Genomic DNA, 12,113 nt, shown 5'->3' on the forward strand with positions numbered 1-12,113 from the left:
GTGAGCAGGGGAGGGGAGAGGCCTGTGTGAGCAGGGGAGGGGAGAGGCCTGTGTGTGCAGGGGAGGGGTGCGGCCTCTGTGTGAGCAGGGGAGGGGTGCGGCCGTGTGAGCTGGGGAGGGGTGCGGCCCGTGTGAGCAGGGTTGGAGTTCTGTCCCCACTCAGGGATGTCCTGAGCCCTTCCTGTCAGGGACCAGGCTGCCCACTCTGGACCCCAACCCCAGCAGAGCGCTCAGGCCATGCGGGCCCCATCCCCATGGCTCTGGGGGGAGAGGCCAGTGCGTCCACCTCTCCGTCCGCCGGCGTCTGTCCTCCGGCCACCCTGGGCCAGGCTCCTGTGTGCTCAGCCTCCAGTGCTCCCACTCTGGGGGCAGTGTTTCTGGGGGGCACTCCTGCAGGGGGAGGGACGTTTGGTGCTGAGCCAGGGGCCGGGTTCCAGGAAGTAGGGGCGAGGCCACGTCAGGAGCCCCAAGTCCCTTGGGACCCCCACGTCCCCTCCGTCAGTCAGGGAAGCCCCCACACACAGCAGCCACCACCTGTCACGGGGCTCAGCGACTTCCCAGAGGCCTCAGCCTGGGGGCAAGGCTCCAGGGTCACCCCCCAGAATAACCAAGCGCTAGGCAGGTGCTGGAGGGCAGCTCAGGGAGAGCAGCACCCTCCCCTGCACCCTCCCCTGCACCCTGCCCCCTGCCCCCTGCCCCCTGCCCCCTCCCCCTGCAGCAGCCAGGTCAGGCCCAGGTCAGGCCCAGAAGCCCAGTGTGTCTGCATGTCCTGCCCCAGCTCCCTCCCTCCCTGACTGCAAAGGCCACAACCTGCAGATGGAGGCCGAGGGGACCCTGGACACAGAGGCTGGAGCTCATCCCTGAGGGTCCTGCCTTCCCCAGAAGGGACCAGGAGCTGGGGGACCAGGGGCTGGGTCTCTCTCTCTCTCTCCCCCCTGAGGGTCCTGCCTTTCCCAGAAGGGACCAGAGAGCTGGGGGACCAGGGGCTGGGTCTCTCTCTCTCTCTCTCTCTCTCTCTCTCCATCCCTGGGGGTCCTGCCTTCCCCAGAAGGGACCAGAGAACTGGGGGACCAGGGGCTGGGGCCTTCCCCCCACCTACACGCCTCTGTGACTTGTGATTTCTTCTTTTCTGTCCTCACTTTCTCCCAGCCAGTGCTCATTCTGTGACTGTCTGTGCTTCCTCCATGGAGGAGTCAACCTCGAGCCCCAGGGCTGGGGGCACCCTGGCTGCTCCGCCCTCAGTTACTGGCTTTCCCCTGGCAGGTTCCTGGGAGCGGGTGGCAGGAAGCCAGTGGAAATGTGATACCTGTGGCCTTCGGAAGAAGAGGAAAGAAGAGGACCCAGAGGGTGGAGACAGCTCTGTGCTGAGTTCCTCTCGGCTCACAGACACGTGGGGGGCTGGGGGTCCTCCCTGCACCGAGACCGGGGGCTCAGAGCCGCAGGGGCTGGGAGGCGGTATCCTCAGAGCCGGGGCTGGGAAGGGCACCCTGGCCAGCAGGAGAACGTAGCTCACCTGAGGGGTGACGTGTGGGGCTGGGGGGCAGAGAACCCTAGACGTAGCCCCCCTTGACGGAGACCAGGATCACGCTGGCCGGGCAGACCACAGGGGAGAGGACGGCTCGAGAGGCCCTGCTGGACGTAGCAGCTTCTGTGAGAAGGGGACGCGGCCTGGGCGCCATATCCTACACCCCACCCGTCCCCGACTGCCTGGCACAAGGTACAGCCGCAGGTGGCAGGGGGACGGGGCTCAGGCCTGTTTTCCCTGGGGCTTCTCCCACCAGCTCCCAGGGGCCAGAGCCACTCCTGCTCCAAGTCCCTGGGTACCTGCTCCTCCCCAGAAGCTGCTCCCTGGGGTGGGGGCCTCTGTGGGTGAGCCCTCCACCTGCCCAGGTGAGGGAGGGGCATGCCTGGGGGCCCGGGTCCCCTCTGAGCCCTGAGGAGCAGCTGCCCCCCCAGCCGCGAGAGGGTGTACCCACCTTCATAAGCTGTGTCCCGTCCCGTTCACGTCGCGCCCTGGTGAGGCTCTTCAGGAAGGGGGCGAGGCGAGTGGGGAGAAACAGGCTACACGGGCTCAGACAAGCTCGGCTGAGGGCACCTGTTCCCAGGCGCGAGGACTCAGGACTGAGCCCTAGCTCACTCCCCACCTGCAGGGGGAAGCTTCATGAGCGGCGGAGCGGGGCTGCAGGCGTCTCCCCCCTCTCTCTCCCCCTGTGTGGCTTCCTCTTCCCTCTCAATTTTTGCCTCTGTCCAATAAAATAAAGAAAAAGATAAAAAAAGAATTCCCTCTCAATTCCTATCTGTCTCTATCCAATAGAAAAGAAAAAACAACAGTGACAGCACATGTCACCAGGCTCAAGCCCCCACTCCCCACCTGCAGGGGGGAAGCTTCATGAGTGGTGGAGCGGGGCTGCAGGGGTCTCTCTCCCTCTCTGTCTCCCCTTCCCTCTCAAACCATCTCTGTTCTGTCACATAAAAATAAGGAGGAAAGAATGGCTACCAGGAGCAGGGGACTAGTGCAGGCGCTGAGCCTCGGTGATGACCCTGGTGGCAACGAATAAAATAAATACATAAGTAAAGTAGACAAAACCGGTCTGAGGCCCGGCGACTGTCGAAACGGGCAAGTGTGTGGAGCCCGGGAAGGCGTGCTGGTCTTGGCCGGATGCAAAGCCGTCACCGTGAAGAACGTCAGTCCGGGGTGGCGTCTCAGTCCCCCCAGACGGCCGTGCTCTGGCGGCCGGGCCGACCCTCACCCACGGGGAGCGGAAGCTGCCACGGGCAAGAAGAATATTGCCAAGAGGACAAAAAGCCGCTTGTGAAAGGTCATGATCACAGTCGCCTCGTGCCCACGAGGTGGACGTCCCCTTGGACGAAGCGGCCGTCAACAGGACGTCTTCCGAGACCCTTCTCTTCAAGACAAGGCCCTAGAGAGGCAGAAGCCAAGAGGCCGGAGGAACAAATGGTTCCTCCAAAAGCTGCGATTTCAGATGTTTTGTTTCAGTCATTAAAAGTTAAAAATAGGGAGTCGGGCGGCAGCGCAGCGGGTTAAGCGCACGTGGCACGAAGCGCAAGGACCGGCATAAGGATCCCGGTTCGAGCCCCCGGCTCCCCACCTGCAGGGGAGTCGCTTCCCAGGCGGTGAAGCAGGTCTGCAGGTGTCTGTCTTTCTCTCCCCCTCTCTGTCTTCCCCTCCTCTCTCCGTTTCTCTCTGTTCTATCCAACAACGACATCAATAATTACAATAATAACTACAACAATTAAAACAACAAGGGCAAAAAATGGGGGGGGAATAAATTTTTTTAAAAAGTTTAAAAATAATAATAATCAAAACCAAGAAAGTGGTGGAGGTTGGCAGTAGAAGCAGCAGTGGACAGGCTCCAGGTGCCCCCGTCAGCCTCAGGCGAGAGGACACTCAGCACAGATCATTTGTTTGAGCGGAGCTAAAAATACTGAACTCTGACAAATCACCCATTATTTTTAGTAGTAGAGGTAAATCAATCGAAAGTGCATTACACAAACACCGGCGGCTCCCGGCCAGTGAGCTCACCCCCAGGTGACAATGGCCTCCCAGAGTCATGGGGACCAGGGCACCTCTGACCTCCACCCCACAGCCCCTGCACACCTGGTGGGACACCTGCAAGTCTCGCTGGAAGAAACAGGAAGACAGCAGAGTGCATGATGGGAGGACTCACATGGTGTGTGGGGCACACAGCCACTGGGGAGGTGTCCCCAGGAGCCAGAGAGGGTCCCAGGGTCAGTGTCCTCATGGGGGCGTCCGGGGTCAGTGTCCCCAGAGACCAGGGAGGGGCCTGCTGTCAGTGTCCCCTGGGGGGGCAGGATCTGCTGCTGGCCCAGACACAGGATGACCTGTGCCCAGTGTCCAGGGTGCAGAGATGGGAAGCCTGGCCCTGGGGTCCCCTGGGTGGATGGGCCACCAGTGTGGGGCAGGCCGCTCCTAGTGCCCTGGGGACCCTGATCATAGCGGGTGCCACCCACAGGCATGCCCTGCTGGCTCTGAGTCCAGCCCAGCTTCCTCCTCTTCCTCTGAGAGGCGGTGGGCAGTGTGTGACCTTTGAGGGCCAGGAAGGGTGGCCAGGCTGAGGGCATCGCAGGGTGTGAGGGGCTGCCCGAGGGTGGAGAGGACTGGGAGGGGCTCCTGTTCCTCTGCACCCTGGGGTGGGCCCAGGGTGGGCTCAACCCTCTGCTGCTCTGTGAGGAAGCACCCCAGGGCCTCTTGCCTCCCGGGGCTGTCCCAGGGAGACACACCTGCAGCCCCTCCCCGACATGCTCCCCAGACCACAGGAACGTGGGTACTGGGGGCCTGGGAGGCAGGTCACCTTGAGCCCCGGTGACTCTCACCAGCTTTCCGGCCAAGCGGAACCTGTGGCCGCAGCAGCCTCCCTGGAGCTGCCGTGGACCCGGCCACAGGGAAGAGTTTATTTTTATCCCGAGACCTGACACAGCTCAGCTCCGCAGCCCCAGGCCGGGCCTCTCGGGAGGTGGATGGGGCCCCTGCGGGGGACAGACTCCGGGCCTGGGGTCCATGCCAGCTGCCACCCTGCCCTGCATCTGGGGCTCTTGGGGCTCATGGGGCAGCTCCCGTCGGGCCGAGTCACACACCGTTGGCTGGGTCGTCACCTAGTCACCTTTTCAAGGGACCTTCCATGGAAATCTCATTTTAATATTTTATTCATTTATTGATCCGACAGAGACCGAGTAGAATCAGGAGGGAAGGGCGAGATGGAGGGAGAGAGCCCTGCAGCCCTGCCGCACCACTCATGAAGCCTCCCCCTGCAGGTGGAGGGCTGGGGCTTGAGCCCTGAGCATGGGGATGCGTGAACACTACCACACGCACCATCACCCAGCCCATGTCACTGAGTGTTTGTTGTTGTTGTTGTCAGAGTTTCAGTATTCCAAGTCAAAATTTCAGCCAGAGACAGAGAGAAAAAGGGAGGGAAAGAGACTGCACCAGGTAGAGACCCCTGCCCCTCCCCAACACGGACCCCCAGCAGTAGGCAGGTGCCATGCCAGGTGAGTTCCCCTGCCCGCCCTCCGTGGGCACTGGGGGTCCTGGTCACTGTGGCCCACCTCATGAAGGGCCCACATTGGGGTGGACACTCACTGAGCCCCATAAAAGTCAGGCCTCAGCCAATCACGTGCCCCACCCCCACCTCCAGGGCTGACCCCAGAGGGCATCCCTCTGCTGCTCTGGCTGGGGCTATCCTGCCGTCACCGTCACTGGCTCCACAGGCCACCAGACACTGCACACTCTGAGGACAGCACCTCAGTCTGCCCCTCCCAGAGCTGTTCCCCCCCCCCCCCAAGGATACAGCCCAAGGAATATTCTGGAACTTCCCAGCAAGCCCTTCGGGGCTGCATGTGAGCCAGTCGGAGCCCCCACTCACATCCACCCCCACCTCTGAGACCCCCAAGCCCCCACCAGACTCTGGTCACGTGACCCCTCTCCAGGCCTGTCCAAGCCCCCCACCTGAGAACCCAGAGAGACCCCCACACTCCACACTCACAGCTCCTGGAAATGGCCCCCTCTACTCCCACCCCCAGGGCACAGGGTGCTGTCATCCCAGAGTGCCGCCCCGCGGGGGTGTTGGAGGGCGTCAGGGAGGGTGGCACCCTCCTCTGCCCCTCTTCCCCTTACAAGAGGTTCAGAAACGTGGGGTTCCTGCTGGTCTGGGCTGGTCAAGGTTAATGGGAGCTGGCTCACTGTTGCCACACACACACACACACACACACACACACACACCCCACCGCCTGCTGTGTGCGCCTGGCCCTGGGTTCAAGCTCAGCACCACGTGGGTGCAGTACTACAGACCAGGAGCTACTGCGCTGGGCTGGGCCTCGGGGTCCCTCTCCCCCTCTCTCTGGTGGCCAACTACCCATCCAGGCTGCAGAGTGCCGGGCATCACGCCCAGTCTCCGGTGGGGTGCTGGGTGGGGTTCTGTGGAACCCGGGCAGTGCGGTCGCCCCCCTGGAAGGTGATGTCCCGGGCAGGGCAGGGCAGGGCAGGGCAGGCAGAGAGGCTGCAGGAGGCTGGGGTGGGGGTGGGGGAGGAAGTGAGGCAGGAAAAGGAAGTGCCACCACCGGAGGGCGGGAGACAGGGACGGAGGCTGCAGCCAGCCTGAGTCTGGGGGGTGCCACCCTGTTCTGGTCTCAGCGCCGGCCCCCGCCCCCCCCTGGTGCTCTGTGTGGAGCTGGGTGCAGCCGGCCAGCTACAGGCTCGGGGGCCCGGTGCAGGGGGCAGCCCCGGAGCATGGAGGCCGCAGACCAGGCACCCGTGAGCCCCATCTGTCCCCTTGGGAGAGGTGGCACCTGGTGACATTCCAGGCTGGGCAGGGGGGCTGCACAGCAGTCAGCTGGGGATACGAGGGGCACTGGCCTTCACACAGTGATGCCACAGCTCATAGCAGCAAGGTCCTCACTCACCTGCTCCATCTGTGGCAAGAGGGGCTCCTGGGAGCCTCAGGCGACTCGGGAGAGGGGCCCCCTGCCCTGCCCTGCCCTGCCCAGCACCGCCCCTGCATGCCCTCTGGCTGAACAGGAAGTTGCAGGGTGTTAGCAGATGTCTACTTTGCAGGGAGAGGACAGGTTGCCCCCCCACCCCACCCTCAGGACACCTTACTCCACCCAGGGGCGGTGCCCCACCCCCAGCAAAGGAACAGCCCCACCTCTCAACACACCCCCAGCAGTGACAGTCCCCCAGGATGACAGTGCCCCCCATCAGTGACAACCCCCCAGCAGTGGCAGCCCCACAGGGTGACAGCCTCCCAAGCAGTCACAGTCCCCCCCCAGCAGTGACAGTCCCCCCCATCAGTGACAGCCTCCCATCAGTGATAGCCCCCCAGGGTGACAGCCCCCCAGCAGTGGCAGGCCCCAGCAGTGACAGCCCCCCAGTAGTGACAGTCCCCCAGCAGTGACAGTCCCCCCAGCAGTGACAGTCCCCCCCAGCAGTGACAGCCCCCCAGAAGTGACAGCCCCCCAGCAGTGACAGTCTCCACCAGCAGTGACAGCTTCCCAGTAGTGACAGCCCCCCCAGGGTGAGAGTCCCCCATCAGTGACAGCCCCCAGGGTGACAGCCTCTCAAGCAGTCACAGTCCCCCCCAGCAGTGATGGTCACCCAGGATGACAGCCCCCAGCAGTGACAATCCCCCAAGCAGTGACAGCCCCCCAGCAGTGACAGTCTCCCCCATCAGTGACAGCCCTCCAGGATGACAGTCCCCCCATCAATGACAGCACCCCAGGATGACAGTCTCCCCAGCAGTGACAGCCCCCCTGGTTGACAGTCCCCTCCAGCAGTGACAGCCCCCCAGTGGCAGCACCCCCAGTGCCAACCCCCAGTAGTGACAGCTCCCCATCAGTGACAGGGTCCTCAGCAGTGCCAGGCCCCAGCAGCGCCAGCCTCCCCCCAATGCCAGACCTCCAGAAGTGACAGACTCCAACAGTGACAGTTCCCCCCGACAGTGATAGCCCCCAAATAGTGACAGCCCCCCAACAGTGACAGACTCCAACAGTAACAACCCTCCCAGTAGTGGCAGTCCCCCCAGTGCCAACCCCCAGCAGTGACAGCCCCCCAACAGTGACAGCACCCCCAGTAGTGACAGCCCCCACAGCAGTGACAACCCCCTCAGTAGTGACAGCCCCCCCAGCAGTGACAGTCCCCCCAGCAGTGACAACCCCCCCAGTAGTGACAGCCCCCCCCAGCAGTGACAGTCCCCCCAGGGTGAAAGTCCCCCAGCAGTGACAGTCCCCCAGGGTGAGAGTCCCCCAGCAGTGACAGTCCCCCCAGCAGTGACAGTCCCCCAGCAGTGACAGTCCCCCCAGCAGTGACAGTCCCCCAGCAGTGACAGTCCCCCCAGCAGTGACAGTCCCCCCAGGGTGATAGTCCCCCAGAAGTGACAGTCCCCCCTAGCAGTGACAGTCCCCCCAGCAGTGACAGCCCCCCAGCAGTGACAGTACCCCCAGGGTGAGAGTCCCCCAGCAGTGACAGTCCCCCCCAGCAGTGACAGTCCCCCCCAGCAGTGACAGCCCCCCCAGCAGTGACAGTCCCTCCAGGGTGAGAGTCCCCCCCCAGCAGTGACAGTCCCCCAGGGTGAGAGTCCCCCAGCAGTGACAGTCCCCCAGCAGTGACAGCCCCCCAGCAGTGACAGCCCCCCAGGGTGAGAGTCCCCCAGCAGTGACAGTCCCCCCCAGCAGTGCCAGCCCCCCAAGGTGCCAGCCCCCCCAGTGCCAGCCCCGGCCCCCTCTCTGCTCTCCACAGAAGCAACAGAGCAGGACCAGGGCAGGCAGGCGGGCGGGCGGGGCTGGCTGGGCGGGGCGGCTTGGGACGCATGCTCACAGGGCCAGTGACGTGCGCCAGGCCAGGCTGGGGCCGAGGGCGGAGGCCGGGCAGGAACGGCAGGCCGGGGGCGGCCGCGGGCAGCACCCAGCAGTGAGGCCGGCACCTCCCGCCGGGCATGAGCGCCCCGGGGCCCCCAGCAAGGCCATAGCTGGCGGGCGCCATGGACTGCAGCCTCGTGCGGACGCTCGTGCGCAGATATGTGAGTGGGGCTGGCGAGGGGACCGTGGGAGGGGACGGGGACACAGGCGCCACCACCGGGAGCCTCGCTGGGGGTCCGGGGACCGTGGACGAGTGTCCCGCGGGGTTCCGCTGTCTCCACTGGTGCTGGGGGTCCTCCGGGTGCCTGCTCCCCGTCCCGCACCGGGGCTGGAGTGTGTGGCCCCAGGAGGCACTGCTGTGGCGGCCAGGAGGTGCTGGGTCCAGAGTGAAGTTTGGACTCTTCTCCAGAAAGTCACCAGTCAGCCGGGCAGGCGCTGGGGGCCCTCAGCCACGGCCAAGCCGGGACGTGTGCAGCCCAGGAGGGGACCCCCGGTGGCCGGCGGGACAGAGACCGGGCTCAGACATAGAGGGGGGTGTGCAGAGGGCAGGGAACTCCCCAGCTTCAAGTCCCAGCCATTGTCCCCAGCAAGTCACAGGTCTGGCCAGGGCCCTTTGGGAGGCTGGGGACCTGCCCTCTTCTCTGGGGGCCCGGGAGCCTTTGTACCCCGACCCAGGTGTCCTGTCCCGCTAGTGCCAGCCCCTGGGGTGGCCAGGAGTCAGACCTCAAGGTGAGTGTCCAGGGACACTGGCTGGGGGCTCCTCTCTCCTCAGCATCCCTGCCTGAACCTCAGTAGGGACAGCCTGGCCACACCTGTGCCCGTGGCCTAGAAGGAGGGCAGAGCCCCCCAGGCCCCCAGGTCACCCCTGTCCCGGCAAGGGGCCGGCAGTGCAGGCGTATCGCGCGGCCTCATGTCCACTTCTCCCCGGGCCCCCAGCTGCTAGCTGGGTGCCAGCACCCACGTTTGGATGTCACTTGTTCGGTGCCCCTGAAGCTCCTTAGCCCAGAGGGGAATGTTCTGGAAGATCCTCTCCCAACTGCGCTATGTCTGTGGAATGCAAGGTATGGGCGGCCATCGCAAGCCTGGCTCTTGTCAGCCTCGCTGCATTGCATCCAGACCCATGCAACCCCCATCCCCCAGGAGCCCCCCACCTCTGCGCCTGACACCAGGCATCCAGCTGGGGACGGCACCCACTCTCCAGAAAGTCTGTCTCCCTCGCTCTGTCCCATCAGGAGGAGAACTGGACCTTCCTTCTCTCCTTCCTTCCTTCCTTCCTTGCTTCCTTCCTGTTGGAGGGACGCAGGGCCTGGAGCCCCCTGCCCCCCAGGGGCTGCCTGCTGAGAGCCCGCAGAGCCAGGCCCCTCATGCCCACACTGCCCGCTGCATCTCTGGGAGAGCTTGGCTCCCAGGACGCCCAAGGCTGCCAGGAGATAAGAGTCTAGAAAACATCCGTGCAGGTGTTGGGTTGCATCCAGCGGGGCGGGAAGTCGGGTGACCGCATTCCGGGGTGGCCCCAGCGGCCAGCATGTCTCCCAGGCGAGCGGCCAAGCCCCTGACAGACACTGTGACGGTGAGTCCATGACGGCTCGGGCCCTGTGCCCCCCGCTCCCGGCTTCAGGGGACGGGCAACCTCACAGGCCTGTCCGGGCTTGAACCTGTGGCCCGCGGCTGATGGGGGTGGGAGGGGCAGACACGCTGTGGAGGATGCCGGCTCCGCTCCCCCGGCCCTGTGAGACCGGCCCCAGCACCCGGGGGCGTCTGCCAGAGTGTGGGCAGCGGGTCCCTTTGAAGGTGGCCGCACCACGGCTTTGCTGCACTCTGACGTCCGGTCCAGGAGCGTGGTCGTGGCCGCAGCATCCAGGAGGCTGGGCTCACACGCCTCTGTCCACCCTGCACTGACTGGCCCCCACCGGTCCCCAGGGTGGGCCGCTTCTGCTCTGAGGTCCCTGACGGCTGGCCCTCTGGGGGGCTGTCCTGCCAGCATGGAGGCCAAGGGGCCACCTACAGGCCCCTCCACAAGGCCCCGCCCTCGGCGGCTACGACCACCCTCACGTCCAGGTGTGACCACAGACTGACCGACAGGGACCCTGGGCAGGCTGCCACCCACCCTCTGGGATGTCCGCACACTCTGGTGTGGTGCCTCAGCTTCTAGAATCTTCTCTCACGCCGGCTGGGCCGGCCTGTCCTCAGCACCATGCAGCGCCTGCAGGGGCGTGCCCTGCATCCTTGTCCTGTGACTCCGAAGCCCAGGCCCTGGTTGTCCTGGGAACCCCTCAGTTGGGTCCGAGAGTTGTTCCCTAGCTCCGGGTTCGGGGCCCAGGGGCTGCGAGTCACAGTTCTGGGGTTGACGCCCAGCCTGGGTTTAGTTAGCGAGCCCCCTCCCTGGCTGGCCTCCCACCCGCATCCATCTGCTCAGACATCCGGGACGGCCATGTCCCCAGGCGTGCAGCCAGGTGTCCAGGTGTCCACACCGCATGTGGACATGCTCTGTTTGCAGCTGGCTTAGTGGGCACCTCTGAGGGGCGGGGTGGTGGTGGCCTCGACGGCCTGGACATCACAGCCACAGAGCGCCCACCAGCCTGGCTGCACTGCCCACCGGGGTCTCTGTGAAGGGCCAGTGCCCCTGCCTGCTGGGGTCTCTGAGGCCAGGTGACCTCTTTGGTCTCCCCTGCCCGCCTGGCCCCCAGGAATGCGGTGACACCACCCGGCTCCATGGGAACACAGGGCGCTCAGCCCATGCCAGCCCCCACTTCAGCCCTGACCCCTGATCTCCCCCCGCGGTGGAATCAAAGCCTGTGTCCTTGCTGTCCGCTGGCCGCCCACTTCCAGCCTGCTGGGCCAGGATCCCAGCCTCCCGTCTCGGCCCCTCTCGGGTGACACCGTCACCTGGCCCATCGGTGCCCCGCCTGGCCTGACCTTTGCCCTCGCCGTGGCCCAGGGGTGCCAGGTCCTCCTGACCTCTGACCTCTGAGGGAGGCTGGCAAAGGCAGAGTGGTCAGGTGCTAGGCTACTCAGGCCAGCGCCCCCCCCCCCCCCGCGCCTGTTCCCGGCCTGGACTCCTGGCATTTGTGGAACAGGGACGCCTGGCTCTGTCCCTCTCGGACCCGCCCTTGGCCCACTGTGAGAGACGGAGAGACAGCCTGGTCACTGCCTTGAGGGGCTGGGGGGGCATCACTGGGCAGCATGACCACCAGCTCACAGCAGGGTCCCCGCACCCCTCAGCAGGGCTGCTGCCTGGGGACCCACATGCAATGTTCAAATTGCCTTGGGGATGGGACCCCCAGTTCTGTAGATTCTTGGTGGGAGGCTGCGGGGGAGGGGGGAACCTGGGGGTGCCTGGGGAGGGTCTTTCCCAGAAGCAGGAGGGGCCCTTGACATTGCTGCCCGCTGAATGGCTTCCGAGCCCCTTGACTGCCCCACCACCACCCCCGCCACGACTGAGGTGACCTGGGGTGCACCATGCTCCTGACTCGCAGGCCCGGCCCCGGCCGTCCTGAGCTGTGTAGACGGACTCCGGTCCCTGCCCCCCAGCCTGGGCCCAGTGTGACCCAGACACACACCCTGCACAGCCCCAGGTGATGGGCTCTCCCGGCCAGTCACTCTGTGCTGTGTGGCTTTCTGGGTGGGACCTGGGGCCCTGGATTCTGGGCTGTGGACCCTGGGGCTGTGGACTCTGGAGGCTGGGGCCCTGGACTGTGGGGTTTGGGCCCTGGACTCTGAGGATG

At 65.1% G+C, this 12,113-nt stretch overlaps 2 protein-coding genes across 9 annotated transcripts in view; one reads left to right on the plus strand and one right to left on the minus strand.

Moving 5' to 3' along the window:
- Positions 1 to 1,156: 1,156 nt before the first annotated feature.
- Positions 1,157 to 6,539, minus strand: LOC132536103 (uncharacterized). Its single transcript, XM_060183712.1, has 5 exons — positions 6,439 to 6,539; positions 2,751 to 2,921; positions 1,977 to 2,144; positions 1,514 to 1,629; positions 1,157 to 1,313 (listed from the first exon to the last, which is right to left on the minus strand). Exons 1-5 carry the CDS (start codon positions 6,445 to 6,447, stop codon positions 1,157 to 1,159), a joined length of 621 nt encoding a protein of 206 aa, XP_060039695.1. The 5' UTR covers positions 6,448 to 6,539.
- A 1,811-nt stretch (positions 6,540 to 8,350) lies between these two features.
- Positions 8,351 to 12,113, plus strand: part of ATP11A (ATPase phospholipid transporting 11A) — a 40,539-nt gene continuing 36,776 nt past the window's right edge. For 4 of the 8 annotated variants that reach the window (XM_060183721.1, XM_060183722.1, XM_060183718.1 and 1 more), the window contains exon 1: positions 8,354 to 8,549. In XM_060183721.1, the coding sequence (XP_060039704.1) occupies positions 8,511 to 8,549 (39 nt within the window). In that variant the 5' untranslated portion in view covers positions 8,354 to 8,510. Of the gene's footprint in view, positions 8,550 to 12,113 lie in introns of all 8 variants that reach the window. The other 4 variants (XM_060183716.1, XM_060183717.1, XM_060183720.1 and 1 more) reach the window with 2 other exon arrangements.

This window comes from Erinaceus europaeus (assembly GCF_950295315.1).
Source record: "Erinaceus europaeus chromosome 5 unlocalized genomic scaffold, mEriEur2.1 SUPER_5_unloc_1, whole genome shotgun sequence".
Lineage (NCBI taxonomy): Eukaryota > Metazoa > Chordata > Mammalia > Eulipotyphla > Erinaceidae > Erinaceus > Erinaceus europaeus.

Bases quoted from the DNA above. Each gene is read 5' to 3' on its own strand.
- LOC132536103 (XM_060183712.1), bottom strand. The intron at 2,145-2,750 runs GTGAGGGTCGGC...TTCCCCCTGCAG, and splicing joins GCAGCTTCCGCTCCCCGTGG to GTGGGGAGTGAGCTAGGGCT. The intron at 1,630-1,976 runs GTGGGTACACCC...TACGTCCAGCAG, and splicing joins ACGGGACACAGCTTATGAAG to GGCCTCTCGAGCCGTCCTCT.